Source organism: Ursus americanus, chromosome 33, assembly GCF_024610735.1.
Source record: "Ursus americanus isolate L20-20 chromosome 33, mUrsAme1.1.p, whole genome shotgun sequence".
NCBI lineage: Eukaryota > Metazoa > Chordata > Mammalia > Carnivora > Ursidae > Ursus > Ursus americanus.
Genome location: NC_142159.1, coordinates 27,722,070 through 27,749,579, shown reverse-complemented (window position 1 = coordinate 27,749,579; position 27,510 = coordinate 27,722,070). Strand labels below are relative to the sequence as shown.

At 58.7% G+C, this 27,510-nt stretch overlaps 1 protein-coding gene across 1 annotated transcript in view; it reads left to right on the top strand.

The window, feature by feature from the left end:
• AJAP1 (adherens junctions associated protein 1) overlaps positions 1-27,510 on the top strand; it is a 121,693-nt gene that overhangs the window by 44,309 nt on the left and 49,874 nt on the right. Inside the window, exon 2 of the mRNA XM_045803367.2 lies at positions 11,812-12,623. Within this exon, the coding sequence (XP_045659323.1) occupies positions 11,812-12,623 (812 nt within the window). The remainder of the gene's footprint in view (positions 1-11,811; positions 12,624-27,510) is intronic.

Genomic DNA, 27,510 nt, shown 5'->3' with positions numbered 1-27,510 from the left:
TGCATGTTCCTCTCTGTGTCTCTGCTGCGTCTGTGTCCGTGTGTATCTGTGTGTGTGTGTCTTCGTCTGTGTGCGTGTGTTGGGGTACATGCCACCAGTATGTGGGAGAGCAGCTCAGGGATCGGATCAGACCCAAGTCCCCGCACGACGCAGCTGGGAGCGGGACGCAGACGTCACCCAGAGCAGGCTCTGGCTCACACGGGCAGGCTTTCTGAGGCACGGCCCCACACTTGCGCAGTGCTGTTCTCTAGAGGTAGCGAGTCCCCTGTCGCCGTGTGTGTTCAGAGGCTGGGGAACCTTTGCTGGCGGTTAGAGCAGCGATGTCTGCGTCAGGTGGAGCTCCAGCTCCCCGTGACTCTGAGACCGGCTGGAGGCTGCCCCCGCCGCACTGTGCACACAAGCCCGGGGGCACGGGCGGGCAGGCAGCTGCAAGGTGCTCCCCAGGGCCCCGTGCACTAGGCGCTGCCCTTAGGCAAGCCCATCTCCATCTCCGAAATGTCTGCTCCTTGGTAAAGGGGGAGAGGGGCTGCATCTCCCAGCGGGTGTTGGCGGGTAGTTGGGAGCTGGCCTGGGGGGGCTGTCCTAGGGCTGCTGCCAGTTCTGGGGGTGGACATCACCCCCCAGGGCACTTGCCCGGGGCAGCATTTCCCTGGCCTTGCCTGCAGCCCCTTTGGGATCTGTGTCAGGTGCTGTCCCGTCTGCGGGTTGGGCCCAAGTGGGGCATCGGGGTCAGGGGGAGCAAGGGTTTTCCTTGTCACGTCCTCTCCTGATGGGGAGATGGGGATTCTGTAGCTGGAGACGAGATGGAGCCATGACCTACATTGTGGGATTTGCATGGATGATTCATGCACTTCGGGCACGTCCAGCTTGTTTCCAGGTTACCACTGCCTGTTTTCCCCATCTGTGGACCAACAGTGGGATGTCCGGTGGGCCACGGAGGAGCCCTGACTCCCCCTCCCCACCACAGGCCCTGCGCCCCGTGACGACCACCGCATGAGTCCCTTGATCCCCTGCAAGGGCCCGTTTCTCTCAGCCTCAGTTATGCTCAGGTATGAAGGGCCGAGGGCGGTGACGTGCTTGTGGCAGGGTGTGGAGAAGGCTGAGGACTTTGGGGCTCCCCCCAGGTGGGCGGCGTCTGCCTTTGACCACAGAAGGTGGCCCCGCGTGCTGCCTGAAATCTGTACATCATAGACTCAGAAGCACCTTCAAGGTCATCTGCCGTCCCCCAGCCCCGTCGACTGCCTGATGGACGGTTTTCCGTTTTTCTGCGAGGTGCTCCTGGCCAACGCTGGGCCCTCCCACGAGGCTGTGAGCCTCTCCAGGTTCTCTGTGATTTTGCCTCCATCAGAGCACCCACTCGGTTCGTACACACTGATTTCATCTTCCTCAGTTTACCTCCTAATGTGCGAGGACCCAGGGTGCTCCCGCCGCGCTGAGTGCCTTGAGTGGCCGCCCTGGAAAAGACCCCAGCTTCACCCCAGCCCTTCCTAAGGGACAGTCTTGGGCCCTTTGCTAAGAGCTCTGCCGACATCATCTGGGCATCAACCCATCCCCTTGCACAAGGTAGGCACGTGACCACCTTGGGAGATGGTGCCCAGACAGGTCCCTGTCCAGTGGCGGGTGAACTGGCAGCAGAGCTGGGCTTTCGGTCCCCTGGCCCTGGCCACACAGCTTCCCCTCGGGCGGCTCGCTCTTCCCCCCCATGGCAAGCCCTCGGCACCACCATCGGCACCATTCTTCCCCTCTCTGCCAACCTGAGAAACCCCTGGAGCCCACGAAGGCCCTGCTTGTGTTGTTCCGAGAGGCGGTGACTCTGTCCCTGTGCTCCTCTGTCCTTGGGTGGCTTCAACAGCGCTTTGAGTGCACAGTGACTTTCGTCCATGCCAGCATCACGGTGGCAACAGAAACAAAGGTGGCGGCCTTCGGCGGGGGCTGTGAACGCCACGCCCGGGCGTTTGCTCTTGAGAATCCACGTTTCGGGGCCACGACATGAGGCAGGAGCGGGGTACCGCCGGGAGCCGCGCGTCAGGAGCTGGGCTGCGTAGTTCCCCGCGTAAGCGGGATGACGGGACCGCTGAGCACCTGGAGCCTGGCAGGAGCGCGTGCCGCCAGCGCCCCTCCTGTGGCTGAGTGCTTACCTCCTCCAGGCTTCCAGTTGTGTCGAGAGACTTCTTTCCAGAGAACACACAGCTGCTATTTTTGTGCTTCTCTTTCTTGTGCAAGGAAGAGCTGAGAGTAACAGCCCTCCCCCCAGGGCTGCCGAGCGCCGGCAGGAGACAGTCGTGCAACGTGTGGAGCCCGGTGCCTGGCGCAGAGCTGCCGCTCAGCCCGCGTGGGCTACCGTTCAGGTCACGGCGCCGTCCTTAATCCCCGTGCTCCCTTCTCTTTGGTCTGGATTTCCATAAATGCACGTTTGTGCCCTGACTTCACGGGATTGCGTGAGAACTTGCCCATGACCGTCCGCCTGGCCTGATGGCCTGGCTGGGGGCAGCCGAGCTCCGGAAGGAGATGTGACACAGGGGCTGGGGACGGCTGTGTGCCCGTGCTCTGCCCAAGGCCCTGTTCTGAGGGGTCACCCAGCACCAGGCGCACGTGCGGCTTGCCTTCCCCACTGCCCTGTCCTGTATCTCTCGTTCCAAGAGCTGGTGGAGTCAGACTGAACTGGGTCCGAGGGAGGAATGGACTGTGTTCTTGGCTCTCAATTCTGGACGCCCCAGGGGAGCCTCTGAAAATATTACAGATGCTGGACTTCTCCCCCCGAAGATGCTGGTTAGTGGGTCCACAGTGGGGCCTGGGTCTCCACATTTTGTAACAACCCTCTCCCCAGCCAGGTGGTTCTCACTTGAGGCCCAGGCTGAGAACGTGTGCCGGCAGCTTGCAGAATCGACTCTGCCTTCCCAGGCCCTTCTGAGCAGCCTCGTTCTGAGCCAGCTTTGGTGTGGAGTTCTGGTTACCAGGCAGCAGGACTCTGGTCCCGCTGCTATTACTGTCTGGCTTGGCCAGCTCTGTTCTTTTGTCCAGAGGGATATGACTTGTCCCGGGGATGGGCCAGCTTGGGCTGGGGGCCCATCTAGACCTTTGTCCCCACCTGCAGAGGAAGCATGGGAGGTAGGGCACAGGGTACCGGACACGGTGTAGAGGGCCCTGGGGACCTGGCCGCGGCAGCAGGGCTGTGTGTCAGACTCACAGAAACCCTGCTCCCCACTCCTGGGGAGAGAACATTCCCACCCACGGTGCTACCCACCCACTGCTTGTCACCACTTCACTCCTCCGGAATGCTTGCGGGCACGTTGCCCAGGCAACCAGAACGCCAGCGCGTTGCTATCCTTCAGTCTCCTTCAGGCACCTGTGAAGGCTGTCGAGAACATCCCCCGTGCCTCCGCGTCCTGCACACGCCCTGCTCCAGAGCTCCCAGGGAGAGCAGAAGGCCCCTCCGTACCACTGACGGCCTCGAGGGGAAGTGGGGGGTCATGGCCGATGCTTGTGTGTGCTTCCGGGGAGCCAAGCCTCAAGTATTCACCATGGAGGCCTGGGACACCCCGTGGTGTGGGGAAACTGAGGCACAGAGCGGGTATGGGCATCGCCCAAGCTAGCATGTTGCAATCCTAGGCTGGAAGCCAGGTAGCCGGCCCCGAGCCCCCTGTGTCTCCACCGTCTCTTGCTGCTTCTGGAGTGTGAGTGGGTGGGTCATCTCAGAGCGTTTCTCCTCTTGGGGTAAAGATGCTCCTTCCCCCGTCACCAGCCCCCAGGAGGAACAAATGGAACGTGGGCAGTAGGGCTTCTTAACCTCAGCCCTGTGGACACTGGGGCTGATAAGTCATTGTGGGGGCCGTCCTGGGCCCTGTGGATGGTCTCAGCACTCTGGCCTCTCCCTAAATGCTGGTAGCCCCCTGAAGAGTGACAACAGAAATGTCTCCAGTATCTCTGGATGTCCACAGGGCTAAGATCACTCACCTTCCCAGGGCCCCGGCTGCTGCACCAGGTGGGCAGGGGCGTGGAGTGGCACCTGCCGAGGTCCAGGGCGCACCCCAGCACCTCCCCTCCTGCTGGAGCCACTGTGTGGATGGGCCGGGAGTCCACCCACCACCGCTGCAGCTATTGGAGGGTTTTTTGCTTTACTTTTCTTAGTATGTCCCTGGTCCCACAGCTCTCGGCTTGTCCAGGGCTCAAGTGCCCGAGTCCTAGACTCCAGGTCTGATGCCAGCTCACTGAGACTCCAAGCGGGCCCCCTCCTCTGTGGGTCTCATGCGGGCATCACACGGGTACCGAGGGTTTGGGATGGCATTGGTGTTTGGTGGCATGGGGCCCGTGGAGAACCAGCTTCGGCAGGAGACGGGTGTTACATTGTCCTGCCCACCACTTTTCACATAAGCCTGACCCGGAACCCTTTGCTAAGGCTGGTAAACCCGCTCAGGTCCCAAGAACCAGGGGGCTGAGAGTCCAGCTCTGGGGTGGGCTAGAGCCGAGGACCATCTTTGTCCCTTCCAGCCAGGACCTCCTGTGATTTGGGTGTGTTGGTGAAGGCCAGCGGGGTGGTTAGATGGACACACGTTGGGGACACAGTCCGATTCCTCTCACCCTTGCCTTGCAATGACCTTGACCCTGGGAGGAGGCCACGTTAAACGCACCTACTCGGCAGGGCGCTGGCCCTCGGCTCCCCTAAGAAGGGCAGGACTCCCCATCACCGGTCCACCTAAGGTGGGACCTGGGAACCTGATCCAGGGGTGGGACCCGCTCCAGGGGGGAGGGTGCTAAGAGACCCCAGAATCCCACTGCAGGCCCCCCTGCACTGGGGGAGGCGAGTACCCAGAAACCTCTTGCCATTCCAGAAGTTTCTGTGCCACGCAAATGAATGGTTCCTCCACGGCTCCTTCCCAGTGAATCAAATATTACGTCTGTGCCTGACATCCATGGGGCCGCTGAAGATGAAAGCCTTGTAGGCAGCCCAGAGCACCTTTCCTGAAAGACAGGGACGCTTTTGATCCTAGTAAGTCACGGGGTAAAGTGAGCCAGGGGTGGTTCAGACAGGACATTAATGACATCAGGCTGGGGAAAACATTCCAGTGAGTCACGGCTCCCTTTTTTTTTTCATTAGGAAAATTGAAAGAGCGACTGCCTTCCAGAAGGAAGTGTATGCGTGCTCCCTTCCCCAGCCGAGGCTGGGGTGTCCTGCTCCAAGTGGGGAGGGCGGGTCTCTGTGCCTGAAATCTAGCAGGAGACACTGCACTGTCCTGTTGGCATTCGGGGCACACGGGTGAAAGCCTCCCGAGCGTGTGAAGGGGAAAGAGGGGCCAGAGTGCTGGCCCCCTTCTGTGCAGGCCGGCATGTCAGACAGCATGGAGCGACGGGGGCGGGGGAGCCTCGGGTCTCCGCACCAGGCACCAGGGTCTCCCCTCCTACCTAAAGCCACGTTCCTCTGCCTGATGGAAACACGGTGACGAGGCCGTGCTCCTTCGTGGATGTCCCCACCAGGCCACCCCCAGAGGTGGGCCTCTGTTCACCAAAGCCCGGGGAGCCCCCACAGAGTCCACCTGCACCCCCTCAGCATGACCCCCATGTCCACCCGCTCTGTTGATGTGTTTGCTTCCATAAACTCTTTATTTCAGAATAGTTTTGAATTTACAGAAATTGAAAAGAAGAAAAAGCAGGTAGAAATCCTGTGTTCTCTGCTCCCAGAGGCCCCCACGTAAACATCTGACATCACCACCGTGTATTTGTGCTAACAAAGGGAAAACACCACTCCTGGCCATTCGTGAAATCCCGCACTTTATCCGGATTTCGCGAGGTTTTCCCGACTTCTTTTCTTCTCTGGGATCCCACTCAGGGCACCTCATGACATGGAAGCGTCACGTCTCCGTAGGCAACTCTTGCTGGTGACAGTTTTCAGACTGCTAACCTTGACAGTTTCGAGGAAGACCGGTCTGGGATTGAGTCGACTATCCCGCCATCAGGAATTCTCTGGTGGTTTTCTCACGGTTAGACGGGGTGATGGGTTTCGGGAGGAGGCACAGCGCCCTTCCCACCATGTCAGGAGCGCCTGCCGTCATGACTCACCTCCGCGGCTGTGACCTTGACACTGGCCAAGGTCCTGCGCGCCAGGTGTCTCCACTGAAAAGTGACTTCCCTCCCCTTTCCATGTGCTAATTTTGGGAAGCAGGTCACTAAGCACAGCACACACTATTGGGGGACACCTGCTTTTCATAACTTCAAAGCTCACCCAATTCATCGCCGGAGGAAATGGGATGGGACATATCTGAGGGAGTCACCATCCCAAACAGGTGTGAGCCAACCTCTCCATCAAACAGAATCATGCACACTGTGGCTGGTGTCCCAGGCGAGCTGGTGGCAAGCCCTGGAGCGGACACTCAGGGGGCAGGGGTGTTCCTCGATGCTGTCGTACTGGGGGGAGGGGGGCTCGTCTTTGCCAGAGACAACATCCCAGGGCTTGCCAGACCTGCAGCCCAGCCCAGAGTCCAACCGCCCTGGCCATTCTTGCGCGTAGGGGTCAGCCGCTTACGGGAGGCCTGGCTGCGAGCCCCCGGGGAAAAGTGGGACCGTAAGTGGAAGACAAGTCTTTGTCTCCCTTAATTGACTGCGGTTTTCTTCTGTGAAGAAAATATACAGAAGGTAGCAAATTCGACCTCAATCCACTGAATCATATGAAAGTGTTCTTAAGAAAAAAAGATTTCAATAAAAATTTAAAAGGGGGAGAAGCAAGAAAGCTGTGAACCAGAAAATAAAGGGGACGGTGCCGCAGCCTTGACGTGGATGCGGCCGGGTGGAGGTGGGGGAGCGGGGACGCTGCCCTGTGCAGGCTGTGGGCCTTGCAGCTGGGCGCTCAGACGAGCCCGAGCCCTCGCGAGGACCGTGCATGAGCCTGAAAGATCTCATGCACCCTCTCTGCCCTGTGCCGGCAGCTCAGACACTGGCTCCAGCCTGGGCACCCTCTCCTTCCTGCCCCCTGCCAGGGCCTATGCCCGCACCCAGAGCAGGACGTTATCCAGCCCACCCCAGACCGGTCTCTCCCGCCTTGAATACGTCCACTGTTTGAGCTGTGATGTACGTTCCCTAAATTCAGCCCCCGCCCACAGCGTGCAGTTCGGTGGTTTTAATGTATTTACAAGGTTGTGCACCCATCAGCACTATCAGTTCCAGAACATACCTGTCCCCCCTAAGTCCTATAACCATTAGCAGTCACCTCTCCCAGCCCCTGGCAACCAGGAATCTGCTCTCTGTCTCTACGGATTGACTGATTCTGGGCGATGCGGACGACGTGTAGCCTGATGTGGTTGGCGGCTTCTAGCCCACACACGGTGTTCAAGCTCCATCCACATTGTTGTGTGTGTTGATGCTTCTTTTCCTTTTTAAGGCCAGAGAGTGTTTGCCTGCAGGGACAGATCGCATTTTCTTTATCCGTTCACCTAATGGACACGGGGGTGATTTCTGCTTTCCACTGTCATCAATAATGCTGCTGTGGACATTTGTGGACACATTTTTGTGTGGACTTAGGTTTCTACCCAAGAGTGGAAATGCTGGGTCAGCCAGTAACGACGTCTTTGAGGAATTGCTGAGCTGTTTTGCATAGCGGAGACACCCTTCTACGTTCCCACCATGTCCTGTCTCCCCACATCCTTGCCAACACTTGCACTTGGCTTCATGCTTGTAGCCGTGCTCGTGGGTGTGAAGTGGGGGTGTGTTCCTAAGGGGCCTATGGATGCCCTGAGGTTTGGGGAGGCTGACATGGGCTCTGCTGCCTGCGCTGTGGCCTGGACACCTTGGTGTGCCCCGTGGCCACTCTGACGGCTAGCAGTGGGGCAGGCAGCCACAGGGCCTCCCTCCTGCACCTGGGAGGGGTCCTCCACCCCCTTGGGAAATGGCTGACAGGGCCACGGCACCTTCCTGGGGCAAGAGGGCTGTGGGCGCAACTGAGGCCTCCCAGCCCTGTGCTGGACAGAGTCAGAGGGAAGAGCATTCCTGGGTCTGGGTCGGCTGGAAGGATGGAGAGAGAGGTGGTGGCTGGATCCCCTGATGCCGGGACGCAGCGTCATCCCGACAAGTGCCGTGTGTGTACCTTGGGAGTGTGAAGGTCTAGGGCCGGGACCCTCAACCCCGTAGAGAGACCACCGATCCCTGCAGGCCGCAGAGTCGGCCCCGGCCTCCCTATGGGAGGGGCTCTTTTGCCCCGACGCTGGCCCGGCGGTGAGGAGTCTCTGGCCTCTGTCCTGACTTGTCCCCTTGCCCTCCTCATATTCCCTCTCTGGACAAATCCATCCCTGTAAGAAAGAGGAAACCGGACTCGAAGAGAAACAAAGCAAGCTCTCCCCGCTCTTGCCATCGGTTGGTTTTTCTGCATAACAGCCGGGTGGCGTGGAAATGAGGGGTTTCTATGGTAACCAATTACAGCTCATGATTGGTGAAAAATGACAGAAATACCCTGTGTGTGAAGTTATGCTGGGGCCAGCAAGCCGGTGCAGGCTGAGGTGCCGCGGGTTTAATTTCCTGGGGCAATATTTCTCCCAGCACTGATGGCACACAGGTCCGCCTGTGGTTGCTCTTCGTTCAGCCTGAATGAGGGGCCAAGTGGTACCCAGTGGGCCTGGGAGTGCTTGCTGTGGCCCTGTGGGGCCTGGTGGGGTCTGCTGAGGTCTGCTAAGGGCCTAGCATTGCCTCGTGGGACCTTAGGGCCTGGTGTTTCCTGGTGGGACCTGGTGGGGCCTGGGGTTGCCTGGTGTTTCCTGGTGGGGCCTGGTGGGACCTTTGTGGGGCCTCATGGGGCCTGGTAGGACTTGGTGTTTTCTGGTGGGACCTGGTGGGGCCTGGGTTGCCTGGTGAGACCTTGTGGGGCTTCATGGGGCCTGGGGTTGCCTGGTGTTTCCTGATGGGACCTGGTGGGGCCTGGGGTTGCCTGGTGTTTCCTGGTGGGGCCTGATGGGGCCTTTGTGGGGCCTCATGGGGCCTGGTAGGACTTGGTGTTTTCTGGTGGGACCTGGTGGGGCCTGGGTTGCCTGGTGAGACCTTGTGGGGCCTCACAGGGCCTGGGGTTGCCTGGTGTTTCCTGGTGTTTCCTGGTGGGGCCTGGTGGGACCTTCGTTGTGTCTCATGGGGCCTGGTAGGACCTGGTGTTTTCTGGTGGGACCTGGTGGGGCCTGATGGGACCTGGTGGGGCCTTCTGGGCTGAGGCACGGCTCCTGCTTGACGTGTCCCACTTCCCTAGGGGCTGGACTCCCATGCAACATGCAGAGCAGTGGGAGAACCAGAGGGTCTACACCATCCATCTTCACTGAGCCACCTGTGGCCACAGAGGAGCTGTGCTTACTGTCTGCACGGGGATGTTTCACACTGACCCAAATTTCTGTGTGCGGTGACAGCGGCCCTGGTCCCTGCGTGGAGCTTGGCGGGCTGTGCAGAGAAATTGCACACCGGCAGAAACTCAGTGCGGAGGCATCAGCATAATGAGCGATTCCTAATTTCTGCAGCAAAGCACTTTCATTCTGATTAAAAAACTGGGCCCTTTTTATTTGGGGATTAGTCCTTTTCGGTAATTAGCGCTCATTAATACAAGTTTCTTCCTTTCCACATCCTGATGACAGGCAGGGAGCAGCACGTGCCTAAGTACCCGCCAGAGAGGAGGCGGCCCCGGGCACGTGGGGCTCCGCGCAGAATGGGGGGGCTCACACACAGACACACTCACACACACTCACCGATGTGGACCCCACACTCAGCCACATCCGCACTTGCACATACATATGCATATGACAGGCACACAGACACCCCCCACGGACTTACACTCTTGCACACTCACTCACACACTCACCGACGTGGACCCCACACTCAGCCACATCCGCACTTGCACATACATGTGCCTATGTGACAGGCACACAGACACCCCTCATGGACTCACACTCTTGCACACTCACTCACACACACTGACGTGGACCCCACACTCAGCCACATCCGCACTTGCACATACATATGCCTATGTGACAGGCACACAGACCACCCCTCACGGACTCACACTCTTGCACACTCACACACTCACTGACGTGGACCCCACACTCAGCCACATCCGCACAGACACACACATGCATAAGTGACAGACGGGCACATGCATCACCTCACAACAGACTCGAACTCTTTCACACTCACACATACGCACCGACATGCAGACCCTACACTCAGCCACAGACACACATACGCGTATATGACAGATGGGCACACAGACGACCTCACAACAGACTCACACTCTTGCACACTCACTGATGCACACATGCGTGCACCGACGTGCGGGCCCCACACTCAGCCACACCCACACATGCACGCGCACACGTGACAGACGGGCACACTGATACCTCCCATGGACTCGTGCTCTTACACACTTGCTGACACACTCACACCCACTTGTACATTTGGTCCTTCATAGGCACCAACGTGCTGTCACACATCGGCAGTCACACGTGCAGACACGCAGTCCTGAGACACACTCCCGTGCACGCGTGCACACATGACTCACTCACACACCACACGCTGCTCACTTACTGATTTATTCCCTTTTAAAGTCACGCGGAACCTCATGAAGAAAAACTGCCAAGCCTTTTTTCCTCCGGGGCTGGTCTGGAGCAGCTTTCCAGGCTGGCGGCTCCGCGCACCGAACGCCCTCGCCCGCCCCCACCCGCAGCACTCACTAACATTCTGGATCCGTGTCAATTTTCAGACGTGACGCCGGTGACGCGTCCCGACTTTGAATGGCGCCTGTTCCCTGTCCTGAGTTACCTAAGCTGGTGGGAGAGGGGGCATGGGCCCTGGGGCCCCCAAGCCCTCCCTGCGGCTGTCCGCTGTGCTCTGACCGCTCACGTGATGCTCTGTGCACCCCTTCCCTGGGCCGTGTGGGGTTTGCCCTTCCTCCAGCCATGCCTGGAGCAGAGGAGGCGGATGGTGGGGTTTCAAAGGGCGCCTGCGCTGAAGATAAATAGGGGAAGCCGAAATGTCCACAGAACAGCACTGGGGCCGAGTTGGCGCATCGATAAACTTCCAGCTTATCCACAGCAGATCTCATTTTCCTGAACCAAATCCAGAGGAAGCCAAAAATAAGAAGCTTTCCTAGCGTACAGCGTCCGAGGCCGAGCCTGCTCTGAGATACGCACGTTGGCCCGAGAAGGGGGGTGGTGGGGCTTGCGGACCCCAGCATGGGGCGGGGGCTCAGTCGATGCCTGGTCTTTGTGCCCCCTGTGAAGTCCGGCGGGCTCAGCCACACGGAGAGTGGAAGCCCCGTCCCTCTGGGCCGCAGGAAGGGGAGGTTGTATGCTCCGAAACACCCACCTTGGTCCGTAACTTCGTGACACAGAGGAAGGTGCTCAGCCCTGGACCCGGGGGGAGCCCGAGCCCCCAGCTCTGCCATTCCCTTACCTCACGTCCGCTCCATGTCTCTGTTTCACTCTGGGCAGAGGCCCCATGGGGAACAGAAGGTGTTTGAGATCATCTTGTCGGCTGAGTTGGGGGTTCTGAGCCTCGGTTTCCCTCCCGTGTCATGTCAACCAGCCATGTGTGTTGCACGCTCCTGGGAAGAGCGGTGCGGTGCAGGCGGGGAGCCGGCTCCCGGGAGCAGGTGCGTGGGGACAGTGCCTGTAAGATGCTATGCAGAGCTGGCGCTCAGGCAAGGCTGTGAGGTCGGCTGACGGAGGGTTTCGGGTTCCCTTGTGAAGTTAGGATTAGAGCTCGCTCCCAGAAGAGCGCGTCCGTGTCACAGCGGGGTGGAGGGACAGCCGCAGAGCCGCCAGAGCCCCCAGCTGACACTGCTCTCTCTTTTCCACGCAGTTCCATGTCCATCCGCTGGCCGGGCTGCTCCCTAGGAAGCCATGCTTGGATACTTATAGCCATGTTTCAGCTCGCCATGGATCTGCCCTCGTGTGAGTCCCTGGGCCCGGGCCCCGACTTCCGGCTCCTGCCCCGGCCGCCGCAGCGGCCGCCCCGGCTGTGGAGCTTGAAGAGCGGACAGGCGGCGCGCATCCCCGTGCCCGTGTGGAGCCCGCGCCCGGCCCGCGTGGAGCGCAGCCACGGGCAGGTGCCGAGCCCGCGCGCCAAACGGGCGCACAGACCCAGGGACCAGGTGGCCGCCCTGGTGCCCAGAGGGGGGCTCGCCAAGCCCCCGGCCGCTGCCAAATCCAGCCCTTCCCTTGGCTCCTCCTCCTCGGCCCCGTCAGCCACCGCGGGCAGCGGGGCCACCACGGACCAGCAGGCCCTCCTGGGGCGGGGGAAGAGACACCTGCAGGGGGCCGGCTTCCACGGCTTTGATTTCCGGGGCAGCAGGCCCACCACAGAGACAGAGTTCATCGCCTGGGGGCCCACAGGGGAGGAGGAGGCCCCGGAGTCCAACACATTTCCAGGGCTTTACGGCCCCACCACGGCCTCCATCTCACAGACACGGAAGACAACTGTGGCCACCGCCACCACCACCGCCACAGCCCTCACAGCCACCTCCACGACGCTGCAGACTAAGGGGGTCACGGAGCCCCTGGGCCCCAGGAATAGGATCCCGGTTGGGGTTAGCACAACGGAGCCTTCCACCAGTCCCAGCAAAGACAATGGCGAAGACGTCAAGCCCCCACGGATTCTGGGGGAGACCTCAGGTACAGCCACCTCTTTTCTGGTTGGGGTTCGGTGGGGGTAGGAGGACACCCTGGGGGTGTGGCTTTCGAAGGATGCCGCGCTGTGCTTGCTGACGGTGCTTGGCGGGACTCCCCATTTCTCAGCGGCAGAAACTACAGCAATGGCGAGTGCTGACAGTTGGGTGGCGGCCTTGGGGACGGAGGGGGCATGTGTGTCCGTGGACTTTCGTGTCCTGGCAAACGTGGGCTGTGCTCTAGCCAAGCCCTTCTGGCTGGTAGAAGGGAGATGGGACAGGGTCTCTCCTTAGGGGTGGCCTACACGGGGACGCTGTGCCCTCCTTGCCTGTGTCACGGGCATCCGGACCCCGCAGGGCACAGAGACACATCTTCCCGAATGGTAGAACCTTGACTTCTGGGCCAGCCTGGGAACAAGATGCGGATGGGCCTGCTGGTGGAATTAGGGCCCGTGTGGAGTCTCCAGACCTCCAAGGTCGTGGTCCCGTGGAGAGGCGACTGCCACACTGGCCCAGGATAGGGATCGCTTGAAGCAGCAGAAAAGGTTGAGGTCGGGTGTGAGGAAGAGCTCCCGTGGTGTTCGCTGAGGTTCTGCAAACTGACTCGGGTCGGGGCGTGTCTTCCCGGGGGACGGTGTCGCAGGTGTTTGGAGGACGGGGGTCAGAGCACACGGCTCTGGTTCCTCTGCTGTGACTCTGGGTGCATATGGACAGTCACCATTTCTTGGCCTCAAAGTAGTTCCTGCCACATAGTCTTGTTTTTCTTTCTTCTCCCCCACCTCCTCTTCTGGTTGCTTCCAGACGAGCAGCCCTTGAAACTCTCCCAGGCCACAGGCACGTCCCCAGCTTCGCGGCCGGCTGAGGGAGCGCGTAGAGTCCAGGACGCCTGTGCCCCAGCCCGCCTCTGGCTCCCTTTGCCTCTGTGGACAGGCCACGACCCCACGCCCCACCGCAACCAGGATGTTCACAGATCAGATGTGGGCAGGCACATCCCGGACGAGCAGCAGTACTGGCTAGCTCTTAGAACAGGATGCGAATTCCAGGCTGTTGGCATGGGGGGGGGGGGTGTGCCGCGTGGCCTCCTCCGCCCCCTGTCTGCTTGCTTCTGCATGTCCTAAGGCCTCGGGCCCCACAAGCCCCGTGCAGGCCCTCTTCCGGACCCCGGACAGAAAAGAGCTGCTTCTCGGGGTGTGTTGGCGATATGGGCGCTGCGGTCTTCCTGCAGCCTGCGTCCGCGCTCCCCTGCGTCTGGCCGCAGTCGGGAGCTGGATAGGTTTTCACAGAGTGGGTGGCTTTTGTTCCGTGACCTACTTCTTCCTTCACCTGGGCAAGAGAACTGCAGTTTTTATGTTCTGAGCAATTCTTCCCTAGAGAGCGGCATAGCTATGAAAGCAAACCCAAGTCTATCTCAAAGCCCGGGGCCGGGGCCAGGCCCAGGGACGGAGGCTGCGAGTTTGGAGCACAGCGGGAGAAGGTCCGCAGGCGGTCGCGGGCCATCTCCCGGGCAGCCTTTGTCCGGGACCCGGGCACACACAGCCTGCAGTTCGCTGCGTCTGTGCCAGGGGCCCAAAAGCACTTTACGGAAGCCTTTGCTTTTACCTCAATAAAGCCACAAGCCACCATCATAATAGGATTTAGTGCTGCGTTCCCTTCCTGTCGTCCCCTCTACACACGTCACTTACTATATAGGCATGGACGAGAAAACAAGTTCCCACTTACTCCGAATTACATTTGTTGTTGCTGAAGTTAAATGCTCCGGACGGCGTGAGAAGGCTCAGCACGTTAATTCGCGGCACGTTGGACGCTGGTAATCCAACTCGACAGATGCTTATCTTGGACAAGACTTACGGTTCTGCATAATGTAATCTGGAGCTAGATTAATTTGTTTAGCAAAACAAATTTAAAGGGGGGGGAATATGTGTGTTTGCTTTTAGTGCAGAGAAATGTTAATTCTGGGAAGTGATGCTGGATGCTGAGAAGGGATGCCAGCAGCCTTCAGCGTCCAGGCCAAGGCAGGGCAAGACAGGAAGGGCTGAGGTGACGTCTCTAACTGGGTCCGTCACAGCTCAGCTGATTTCACAAAAGTGGCCCAAGCCACCAAGAGCCCTGGTGGGAGCCCCATGAAACCCCCTTTTCCTGGCGGTCACCACACAGAGACCTGGGCTCCTGAATCTCTGTGGAGCACGACTTCTGCTCACCCATCTCAGACGGAAGTAAGGCTGCAAGAGTGGTCTTGGGGACCCCAGAGTGGGGGTCCAGGAGGCTGTCAGGCCTGTCATATGTACTTGCAAGCCGCAGACCACCTGTGAATCTGGGCTCTGCTGCTGTGTGACCCTGGGGAAGTTCTCTTCTCTCTTGGCTTCGTTTCCTTCACCAGGAAAATTAAAGCTTAGAAATATCTCTTCCAAATGGTTGTCGTGAGGATTCGGTGGAACACCACCAAGCCTGAACTAAGAACCCTGTGTACATGCCAGGTGCGTCCACACCCAGCAAGAAGGACTCCAAGGAGAAGCTTGCAGGTGTCAGGGGCCAACAAGCCACCAGGGAGATGGGGACTCTTCTCATCTGAGACGCACCCAGCTCTGCCCACTCACTGCTGAGGGTACCCCAAAGGACAGAATTAAGGTTTGGGAAAGTGACAGGAAGAATTTGTTAAGTCAGTTCTGTTGTCCAAAGAGATGTCTTTGGAATCGTGTTTGGGGAGTTGTGAGTTTTTGTTTTTGCTTCTGTAGAGAGGTGTTTGGAAGGGGAAAGTTACATTTGCCCATCTGCCCGGAGCATAGATACCAGTGGGCATAGAAAAGCGGATGGCTGGAGATTTGGGGTACTCTGAAATCCCTCAGGAGCTAATAGTATATGGAATAGCTGCTGGAATCGCCAGTCGCTCTCCCGGAGACCACCCTGTGAGTGAAGTCATTGGGAAGTCTTTTTTTTTTTTTTAAAGATTTTATTTATTTATTTGATAGGATAGAGACAGCCAGCGAGAGAGGGAACACAAGCAGGGGGAGTGGGAGAGGAAGAAGCAGGCTCATAGTGGAAGAGCCTGACGTGGGGCTCGATCCCATAACGCCGGGATCACGCCCTGAGCCGAAGGCAGACGCTTAACCGCTGTGCCACCCAGGCGCCCCGGGAAGTCTTTCCTAGTTTTAGTGTAGTGGGTTAAGAGTGTCTGCCTTCAAATTCCTGGTTTCATCTTGTATTAGCTGTGTGAACTTGGGCAACTTGCTTATCTTCTCTGTGCCTCGGTGGGAATTACATAATTAACCACCCTATAATGTTGCAAAAATTAAGTGAGATAGTATATGCCAGGGGGTCAGTGCCTGGAATATAACAGCCGGTCATTACATGTTTGCTTCTGTTAATATGGTGATGATGGTGGTGATGGTGATTATGATGGTGGTGACGATGGCAATGATGGTGATTATGCTGGTGGTGATGATGGTGATGATAATGGTGGTGATGATGATGGTAGTGATGGTGATTATGATAGTGATGGTGGTGATGGTGATGATGACAATGGTGATGAAGTTGGTGATGATGATGATGGTGGTGATGATGGTGGTGATGATAGTGATGGTGATGATGGTGATTATGCTGGTGGTAGTAATGGTGGTGATGATGGTGATGATGGTGGTGATGATGATGATGGTGGTGATGGTGATGATGGTGATGATGACAATGGTGATGAAGTTGGTGATCATGGTGATGGTGGTGATGATGGTGGGTGATGATGCTGATACTTATGGTGATGTGATGATACTGGTGATGAGGGTCTTGATGGTGATGATAATGGTGGTGATGATGGTGATGAGGCTCATGGTGATGGTGATGATGGTGATGGTGGTGATGATGATGATGATGATGGTGATGATGATGATGGTGGTGATGGTGATGATGGTGATGATGACAATGGTGATGAAGTTGGTGATGATGGTGACACTTATGGTGATGTGATGATACTGGTGATGATGGTGTTGATGGTGATGATAATGGTGGTGATGATGGTGATGAGGCTCATGGTGATGGTGACGATGGTGATAGTGATGATAATAATCAGTTTTCCTTGTGATGGTTTGCTACCACTAGCTTGCTGCTACATTTACTGCTCCACTGTGAGGTCATTTGATGAGATCATTTGATGAAGTCCCACATCCTCATCCCTGACCTTGGTGCTCTTTGCAGAGCTATAGGTGGCACTAGCTAGGAGTTTCTTGGGGTGGAAAATCACCTGGCTTAGGTTCACCGAGGCATTGAGCTCCAGCCTCACATGGTGCTGGCAGAGGGTGAGTGTCAGATGGGGCAGAAGTTCACTTGAGGTCAAGAGATGAGGACTCCCCGCAGCGAAGCACCATCTCCCTGTGACAGCTCTCTTGCTGGTCATGTTCTGAGTCTGGAATCACAAAGTCTCCTGGGAGAAAAACACAAAGTCATTTCCTGGGCTTTAATCGTAAAACTCGTAAAGGGAGCTGTGGGGAATTCAAGCCAGCTGATCTCGGTTATTGTATTTGCCCACTGCGGATCTCCTAAGCTGTGGGTGCATGGCATACAGCTGGTGCTCAGTACAGATTTCTGAGACCTGCTGTTCTTGATCTTCCCGCTGGCCCCTGGACCTGGAGATTCTGCAGCCTGCTCGGATACATCTGATGCGCTCCTCAGCTGTCCGTGTTCCTGGCAAAGCTACGCCACCTGGGAGGGGCTACGAAGCCCTGTAAGGTCTCCGTTAATGGTCATTCAAGGTTGTTCCCATTTGGATCAATCATGTATTCGTGACACCCAGCAGCTCAAGGAGGAGATGGCTCAGATGTCATCCTAGTCCTGCCTGGTAATTTTTACATTGGGGTGCACTCATGCGTTTCCAAGGATGATTTCCAAGTTGCTTTGTCCTTGTCACCAGGGGGCCTTCAGTGTCCTTTAGGTGTGTCCCACTGTAAGCAGGAGGGACAGGCTGTGTCATCTTCTCTCACACTGATGGTCAGCTGACCTGAACAGCAGAGCAAGTCTCATGTTGGGAAATGTTTTCAAAATGCTGGGATAGAAGTGGAAGGGAGTTGGGGCAGCTGTGACAGGGAGAGACGTGCTCTTCTCCTTCTGTTTAAAGCTGTGATGGTGGTTTAAATGCTGAGCCCCTTTTAATTAACTTGCTGGGTGTTTGCTACCAGGGAAATGAATCCGTCCTTAATTTAAAGATATTTGAAGCAAATGACTCATGAACTTCAAAAGTTTTGAGTGGCTTAATTGGGATAAGAGTATCCATGAACAAATGAGTGTTCGGAGCTCGCCAAACATCCTACACTCTGTAGCCGGCAAGGCTGGGCTTTAGGGTCTTAACTGGGACTTTGGAGTGGATGCGCCTGGCTTCGCGTGGTGACCCGTTGTGGCACAGCGGGATGGCGTGCGTCTGCCGACAGCCCTCTGCACCCATCCAACCTCCCAGAGCACTCGTCTGCTTTGGCTGAGCAAAGCTGCATTCACACCAAATGGGTAAATGAGCTCCGACTCATTAGAGCCGGCCTCGAAGTCTCCTGGAGACGCCCCTATCACCGGCTTACCTTTATTTCCCTTTCACGTGTTCCTTGCCCCAGGGAAGGGGCTGGAACTGACGCCATCTCTCCCTGGACACCTGTCTCCTCTAAGGGCTGCTGGCGAGGCAGGTTTTGGGGGGGCGCAGGAGACACCCCCCATTCCCGCACAATGTGCCTTCCTGACGTCCAGTGCTTCAATAAACACGGGAGGGATCACAGACCTGTTTGATATACGGTGGATTGAATTTATGGTTTTCATCCACTCATGGGAATGATTCTAAGCGTAGAGATTAAATATTAGACAGAACATTATTTTTAGAATTATTTGACGGTGTGAAGAGGACTGGTTTTGGAATTTCTAGCTTCTGATCTGTCGTGCAGGGAGCTGTCAGCTCCGGTCTTGGTTGATACGAAATACCGCACTTCAGGGTGGGGGGGGGCGCGAAGGGATACAAGACCGGGTCCTGGCTGTCTTTTCAAGGAGTTTGAAATCTATTTGGGAAAGTCAGACAGGTAAGGACACAAGAGAGAGAAGTGACAGTTAAGGACGGTAGCGGAAGTGTCAGAAAGCCCCAGCTCGGGCAGTTACACAGCAGTTCTAAAAACCCAGTAAAAGGAGCAGGGGGCCGGTCCTGGCGGGAAGGGCACTGCCGGGCTTCCTGGAGAGTGAACGAGGCTGGTGCTGACCCATGAGCAAGTTATGCATGGGCGGAGCACTGGGGAGGGCAGAGTGCACCAGAGGACCAGAAGCCTGGAGGCCTGCGTGGTGGAAGCAGTGAAGCCGGTGGCCTGGGACTCAGTCTCCTTATGTCTAGAAAGACACCGGAGGGAAAACCCTTGAGGCTCCTCCTCCAGCCCTGAAGCTCTATAAGAACGTTCGAGGCTCTGTGTTCCTTCTGCCCACAGCTGGGAAAATGGTCTGCCCTGACCCTTTTGTCATCAGTGAAAGGAGAAGGCTGGCGGACTCTGGCTCTCCCCTCCCGTCCAGTGTCACTCCAGGCAGTGAGTCCAGTGGCTCCGTGCACAGCAGGCTCTGGGGTCGGTGGGGTAAGCGGCTGTGGCTGGGATTTCTGAGCTGCCAGGTGAAGGTGAGACGTCACCTTTCCGTGAGCGGGAGAAGTCACCCAGCCCCTTCCCACAATCGGCCCTGCATGGCAGGTGTCCAACTTGAAAAGGCCCCAGTGCATGCACTTGCTGCAAGAGGCATTGACCTCACCCCCCAGGCAGGTGGATTCCAAGTGGAACTCCCGGGCACCCCAGAGGTGGCCACCTGGTTCCAGAGGCTCAGCCAGGATCACAGGCAGACGCGTGATGGTCGTGCCATGTGATCAGATGGGAAGACAAGGCCTCGAGTCTTGCCTTTCCATGCGGTTCAGTGAATCTTCGCCTTGGAGTCTGTGCTTGGAGGTGATGATTGGCAATACCAGAAGATTAAGCTTCTCTTCCAGAACTTTCTGTCAGCAGTGAAGCCCAGTCTGTCTCGGGAGCAGAGGCGGAGGTGTCTGCTGAGCCGACCGAGGATGGGACGTGGGGGTGGTGAAGCTGGTTCTCACAGGGGGAGCCCCTGCCTTGACCCAGGTGTGACCCAGGCCCTAGCTGCCCACCGTCCATGGCCACTGGCATGCCCTTGCTGAACCCCCCTGACCTCAGGGAGTGCCGGCTTCTTTGACAGCAGACTGGGAAATAATTTCCACCTCACGGGGTGGTTCTGAGAAGTGGCTGAGTTTACCCACATGGTAAGCTGGGCACACACAGCGCGTGTCGGGGGCCCTGGGCCTGTGCAGGCCCCCTCGCTCTGCGGCTGCATCGGGGAGGGAAGGGCACTTGTGCTGGGGTAGCGGGACTCCTGCCTCCTTCAGGATCCCCCGACGGGGCTGGGGTGGGTAGGTGCAGGTGCCTGGCCAATGCTGTTCCGGCTGTCTCATGACCTCTCTCTGTGCCGGAAGGATTTAGACAGTCAGCCCACCCGGGAAACCACAGCAGAAGCCCCATAACTTGCCAGGTCAGCAGCCCCCACATGTGGCCTGTGGGAACACCATGTCCAGGGGCCCGGTCTAGGGGAGGGCTGTCTGCTGGAGTGCCGGTCAGCATGTCCTCTGCCAGGGGCCAGCTGGCTTCTCTGCAGACTGTCCCTTGCACACATCCCTTTACGTGGCCTTTTGCCAAATTTGTCCTTCACTCTTCATGTTCTCGAAATTGCCCTCGGAAGGCGGGGGGCTGACGCTCAGGGAGGCTCAGCCTCTTATGAGTCGGGGGAGGGGGGCCAGGGCCCTTTCCGTGACGCCGAGGGTCCCTCCTCGCCACACAGCCCTGCTGCCTGAAGCATCAGGGTGTCCTGAGCAGGACCTAAATCCAAGAGGAAGCTGATTGCCTTATTCCCTTGGAAGTTCTTGGCCCACATGTGAGGCCCAGTGATGAAGGAACTTTCTAGAAGCTCCAGGGAGGCTTCTCCATCAGCAGAGCCCATGGCAGGTGGTTGCCCCCACCGTGTCGTTTCACATGCTGAACAGAGAGGCTCCATGGTTGTGTCCTGGGGCCAAAGGCAGAGCCCCTGAGAGCCACACCTGGGTCTCCATCCCTGTTCCCACCTCTGCCGGAAAGAGAATCGGCATCATCTATGCAGTGGGGCAGGAGGAAAGGCTGACACCCTAGAGCCAGCTCCCTGCCCTTCCAGACCCAGGGCCCGAGTTTACAAAGCATCTTGGTAGCATCCCCTTTTACCGACTTTGAGTGCCCCTTTGCGGAGAAACTATAACCGACCGAAACCGATGGTCCTCCCGACTCATCCAGTACCCGTGGTGGAGGTGAGAGGAACGGTGACGTGAAGCGACATACGACAGATGCCGTTCTCTGCACGTCCTCACCGGGAGCCACCCCCGTGTGGCATCGTCAGGAACCCGAGGGCAACACAAGCGAAGACAGGTGTGCCGTCTGTGCATGGGGGGCAGGTAACTTTCAGAAAACGGTGAACAACTCCCGGCAGCATTTGGGACAAAAATAATCCAGCCTTCTTTCGATGGACATGGTGGTGCGTTCTTGGAAACTTTGGTGCTTATTAAAACCATGCAAAAAATACTCTGGGTCTGTATGTGGAACAGAAGGAGCCTCTCTGGGCTCAGAGCATTTATAGCAGGAGTGAGCAGAAGGACGTTCAGAGTCGCACAGAACGGAGGGCCGGCCGTGGGTGAGCACGTCTGTCCTATACACTGCAGGCAGGTAGCGTCCTGCCCCTACGCAAATAATGCCAGTCATTGTGACAACCAAAAACGTCCCCCACATTCCTAGATGCCCCTGCCTCCCGAGGATCCCCGTTCTCGTCTCAGACATTCCAGAGGCAGCCTCCCACCCCGGAGACAGGTGGCCTCGCCCCTACCCACATGTCGCACGGAAAGAACCAGCTTCCCTCTGCACCTGAGTGTCCCGGGGCCGCGGGAGCGACTCTCCACAAGCTGGGAGTTGGAAACGATGGGCGTTGGGTCTCTCCCCATCTGCGGAGCGGGGGAGGACCTTTCCTGCCTCCTGCAGCTGGTGGGGACGGCAGGTGTTCCTTGGCTCCTGGCCACACCCCAGCCTCGGCCTGTCTTCACACGGCATTCCCTCTGTGTCTGTGTCTCACCTCTTCTTATAAAGACACCAGCCATTGCATCAGGGCCCGACTCGAGAATCCGGGACAGTCTCATCTTGAGATCCTCAATGTCATCATGTCTGCAAAGTTCCTCCTTCTAAATAAGGTCACGTTCACGCGGTCTGGGGGTTAGGACGAGGATGTATCTATCCCACGGGCTGCCGTTCAATCCAGGAGGAGCTGCCATCCACCCCAGCTGGGGGTCGGCATTGCCCCCTCTACCCAGGGGTCAGCAGTGCCTGGGGATTTTCTCCAGAAGCTGGGAGAATTGCAGACCCTTCATCTGCCCAAGTCCTGCTGGAGAAGAAGGCGTGCCTGGGGAGGGCGCTGGCCCACCCCTCCCCCCACACGCCCTTCACTAGGCCCTGGGAGCCACTGGGGCTTGGAGAAAACACCACCTCCATTTATAAGAAATGCTTTGTATATACTGAGCCTCACAAATGGGTCAGAGATGGAAGAGTCTGACCTCTGGCTGGCCCTCGTGCCCCGAAGATCCAGCCTTCACTCACTCTCACTCGCTCACCCGCCTGAGCCGTTTCCTGAGCACCTACTGTGTGTCAGGCGGTGTGGTTACGTCGGAAGGCAACACACAGTCCCTGTCCCTCCAGGGGCAGCGGACAGACAGACACACATGCAGAACATGAGTGAGACCACCCAGGTGTGTGGGGAGGATGCCTGCAGCGCGGGGCGGGGAGCTGGATGAGAAGCCGGGGGTGGGAGGGAGGAGCCGCGGTGGTGGAAGCGTGACAAGCAACAGAAGGGCTGTGGAGTGGCGGGCCACACGGCCGGGGGCGGGGGGGGGGGGCGGTCAGAGGTTGGGCTGGGGCTTGGAAGCTGTCGTGGGGGCTCCGGGGTTTACTCTGAGGATAGTGGGGTGAGCGGAGAGTGGGCTGACCTGGTGGACGGTCCTGAAGCCGTGTAGCTCTAGGAGGACAGAGTGGGGTGGGAGTCCAGGTCAGAGGGACTCATGAAGGTGCACGGGACTGGCTGAGGAATCGGTGGGTGACGTGAGGGAAAGAGAACAATCTAGAAGGCCTCCCAAGTGTTTGATCTGAGCAACTTGTGCCTTCGATGTATGGCGCCTCTCCTGAGCTGGGGTGGGCGCAGAAGGGAAGGGGCGGCCAGCAGCCCCTTGGGCCCGGATTCACTGCAACTGCCACGTCAGCTACCAAAGGGGACGTCTGTGGGCCCCCTTGGACTTGCGTGTTTGCAGCTGGGGGAAGGTTTACCCTGCACTGGAGACCCCAGAGCCATCGGGCGTCCGGGTGGTTTCAAAGGTCCTGCTGATAGTTGACATCACCTGGAGGGAGTGTGGACGGCGTGTGAGGGGGATAGGGACAGCGACAGGGCTCCAGAGAGTCCCCAAAGCACAAGGAAGGGTGCCTGGGGGAGGAGGAATGCAGGAGTGTGGGACCAGGGAAGCCTGGGGCAGAAAACACCTCACAGAGGAAGAGGGGAGAGGGAGAGAGGGAGGGAGAAGGGGGAAGGAAAGAGGAAGGGGGATGGAAGGAGAGGGAGCAGACAGGAGGGAGGGAGAGGGAGGGAAGGAACAAGAGGGAGGGATGGAGAGAGGAGAAGTAGGACAGGGAGGACATGGTCCCGTATCAGGGCTCCTACGAAACAAGAGGGATGAGCACGGAGGTGACCACCACCTTTGTCTCCCACGGAGGTGCAGGCTTGGAGGGTTGACATGAAGGCCCACTGGGGCACATGGGGGGGGACCGGAGGTGAGGGAGTGGAGGCTGGGACAGAAGGGGGCGGGGAAGGCACGGTGCAGAGGACCCTGGAGACAAGGACAGTTTTGCTGCTACCATAGCTGCTGCCTGCGGGGGAGCGGGAGGCGGGCTTGCCTGCCAGCGTGAAGGGCCCAGGACAGGTCGAATTTGGGTGCTGGTGCCTTGCCAACAGTGTCCTTGTGCGGAATGAGAACTGTCCCCCACGGTTGCTGGATGGCCCGGCCCGCGCACAGCTGAGCAACCCGCAGGACAGGCTGCGCTTGTGGGGGGAACAGGAGGCGGTGAGGAGAAGGCGGTCTGTCTGGGAAATCCCGCTTTCCCGGCACCAGACGTTTCCCCTTTTCACTTGGGAGGCTCTGTGTGAGCGGGAGGAGTCTGTGCCCCTGAGCCATCCCCAGGTGGGGGACAGACGCTGAGCAGGGACGCGGACACCGTCTCAGATGCAGGTGGGGGCATGTGAGCTGGGCCTGACTGCTGGGCAGGGGTGTGTGGGGCAGGACGTGGGCGTGGGGATGCGGGGCCCGTGCAGAGGCCTCCTGGCACGAGCGAGGGAGGCTGGATGGGGCTGGAGCTAGTGTGGGGGCCGTGGAGGTCCTGGTCAGGAGCGGTGTTTCCCGAAGTGCAGACAGGAGCTGTGGGAGGGCCATCCCCACATTTGCAAGCCAGCCCTGTCCCCGCCTGCTGGCTTTGGCCGTGAGCCAGGCCTCACTGGAGGTCCCTCATCTGGGGAGGTGAGCTCAGCACCCTCACCTGGTCATGTCCTGGGCTAGGGGAGTTGGAAGACTGCCTCCCAGACACCGCCCTGTACCAACACCTGCGCTCCTCTCCCGGGGCCTTGAGACCCGCGCCCGCCGCAGCCAGAAGTCGCTGTTACGCAAACACCACAGGTGCACTGAGCATCGCGGGCCGTCCTCCACCATCCGTCTGCTGAGCTTCTCCTCCTTCAGAGTCTTTGCTGAGGCTGGAGGGGTTGCCAGGTCCTGGAGACGACACCCACCACCATCTCTAACCTGTACCAAGACAGGCCTTGCTCCTGGCAGACGCTCGGACCCAGACTTAGAAACGAGGCTCAGGCTTTACTGGGAATGCGTGTTTTGTCCGTCTCCACGGGGACACGGGTGGCCAGTTCGGGCCTATGGACCCCAGGCCCAGGGCTGGTGCTGCACCCAGAGCATGGGTCAGTGGTCAGCTGCCTGCTCTCAGCAGGACTGGGCAGGGCCTTCGTCGGTGGGAGGCTGACACGTCAGGGGAGCAGGAGGTGAGGACCCACTGGTGTAAGGGGATACAGGCCACGTTGGGCACTGCAGCAGGCCCTCCACTCTGCCCTGCCGTTGTCCCAGACGTCCACTGGGTGGGGGACAGTGTGGGATGCAGAGCCACGATGGGACAAGGTCAGGGAGACAGAAGTTCTTCCATTTCTCAAGAAGTCCCGAAGGTTCATGCCCCACCGTCATCCTGGCCACGCCCCAGCTCTCGAGTCTTCTCAACTGCAGTTTGTCCTTTCGGGTCCGTTCATCACTGTCCGGGACACTTAAGCTCCCTGTCCCTCCCCAAGTTGGAGAGGCACCTCTCTGGCTCCTGAGTTAAGAAACGGGAAGCTGGAGGGAGTGTGCGATGTCTCCGGTGCATCCAGGAGGCCTGTCCTTGGCCAGGCTCACGCTCTTCCCTCCTCCGGGGTGTCCACCTCCCCCTCCTCCTTTTGATGCCCACACCCCTAGGACCTCCTGGATTCTTTGTCCCCATTTTGTGGCTTTTACCATGACTTTTGTCATTTTATGGCCACTTGCTCAGATGTCTTCCCCTCCCCCCACCCCCCAGGGCCAATGGCAGCACATACCCCCTGCGTGTTCAGCACTTTCCCTGGGTGATCACCCAGCCCGGGAGCAACTTCAGGGACAGAAAGAAACCTGCCCCCAGATCCCGCCCCCGCTGTGCCCCTGGCTCCTAGCACAGCGCCTAGCCCGCAGCTGGCTCCGCACTGCTTTCCTGAACAGTTAAAACGTGCACCTTCCGTGCGAATGCGTTCGTCAGGTGAGATGCCTGCAGGTCTTTGGCCTTCAGTGAGCGGGAAAGAGGACGCGAAGAGGAGAGACAGGGTAGAATGCGCCGTGCCGTTGGAGGTCGCCTGAGCCCCGGCCGAGAGACGGTGCATCTTCTCCTGTGCGGACCCCACACTCGCGAGGCACCGCGGTGCGTGTGCACGACCCGCCCAGAACTCGCCCGCCGGCGTCCACCGTCACACACGTGGGGAGTGTGGGGAGCAGTTCTGGCTCACCCGGCCTGAAGGCAGCTGTGTCTTGGAGACGAGAATGAAGTTGCTTGTGTGCCACCCCACACGCTCAGGGCGGCAGGGGGAGCTGGGAGCCACTCAGCGGGGCCCGGGCTCACGGGTCCCCTGCTGCTGGGAGCAGACTGCGGCAGACAGTCCCACCCAGGTGTGAAGTCTTCTTCGGCAGGGCCCTGGGGCCCAGACTGGCCGGGGCGTCTCCCCACCAGCAGGCAGCGGGGAGGAAGGTCTCTCCGATGGCACAGCTGTGTGTGTGGAGAGAGAAGGCTTTCTGGTGACTCTTCCTTTCCTTAGGAGGACACAAGTCCCGTTGGGTCAGGGCCCCACCCATAGGACCTTCTTTTTCCGGCTCTGTCCTTAAAGAGGGTGTGTTGGGTACTGCAGGGACACCATTCAGTCCTCAGTCCTGGGCGGAGAGAAAATGCACTCCAGTGCCCATGGCGGTGAAGAGAAGTGGGGGGCAGGCCATGGAACCCCGGAGCAGAGGCTGAGGCTGACTTGCTGAGTACATGTGTGTCTTTGGGGGGACGCCACTCCACGGCCTATAGCGGCACTCCCAGCGGTCCGCACTCGTGCGCGTTCTGAACATGCCGATTCTGTATTCTGCCCCCCCTCTTTGGTGGGGGACCTCAGCGATTGTGGTTTGGGAAGAGTTTCCCCAGGAGCCAGGAGGGGCTTGCAGTCTGCTTCCTGGTGCTGAGTGGGGCTTGTCATGGGGACTGGGTGCTGGCTGGGGTGGCAGGACTGGGAGCCACAGGACATTCCTGGTGGACGGTCTGGGTGGGAGGAGGAGCTCAGATTCCGTGTTTCCGAAGGTGGGTTTCAAAGCCTCGGTCAGCGCTGCTGCCTTCAGCGAGGATGAGAGAATTTGGATGAGAAGCGCGGAGGCGTGCCCTGAGCTGAAGCCGGGGGCTGGGCTTATCTCCCCTTGGCATCTTCATGTCCGCTCCCCCCTGGAGCTGTCTGGACAGCACTGCCTGAGGCCGTCTGTTCCACGCTGAGCCGCTGCTTGGAGCTGGGGTCCACCTGCCCCGACATGCCGGTGGCCCTGCTAATGTGTGAATGCTGCGTGACGGCTCCCCACTTCGTCCGTCTGGGCCCTGAGCCAGGGCACCCAGAGAGCCAACCGGCCCCGGGTCCTGCCCCAGCTCCTGCCCTCTGTGCTTTCAGGGCTCCTGAGTGCGTCACCTCTGCTGCCGTCCCTCCCATGGCTGAGAAAAGTCGGCTCCCGTAATCAGTATTTCTTGCACGGCAGCATGGAGCAGGCACTCTCTGGTCACCCCCTCCCCTGGCTCGTGTGCCCCATGATCCCCACCTCCTGGTAGGGGCTTTGTGAGATCTCCTCTTCTGGAGCATGAAGAGGGCCTGTCACTCGCTTCCAACCAGTAGAATATGGCAAAGCTGATGGTGACATCATCCTCTGGTACCTTCCGTCGTACAGACTCTGCTTTGCCAGCAGACTCACGCCAGAGACTCGCATGCTGGCCCAGGCAAAGCAGCTGCCACGTGGTGGGACAGCCTTTGAGAGGCCCACAGGCCAGGGCACTGCAGGCAGCCTCTGGGAGTGAGGACAGTCCCCCCCAGTGCCAGCTCGAAGCCATCGCTCTCAGTCTCATGGCCGCGAAGAAATGAAGTCTGGAATGACCTTGCAAATGGGCCCCTCCCTTGTTGGGCTTCCAGATGAGAACACGGCCCAGCCATGGGCAACGCCAGGAGCCTCAGAC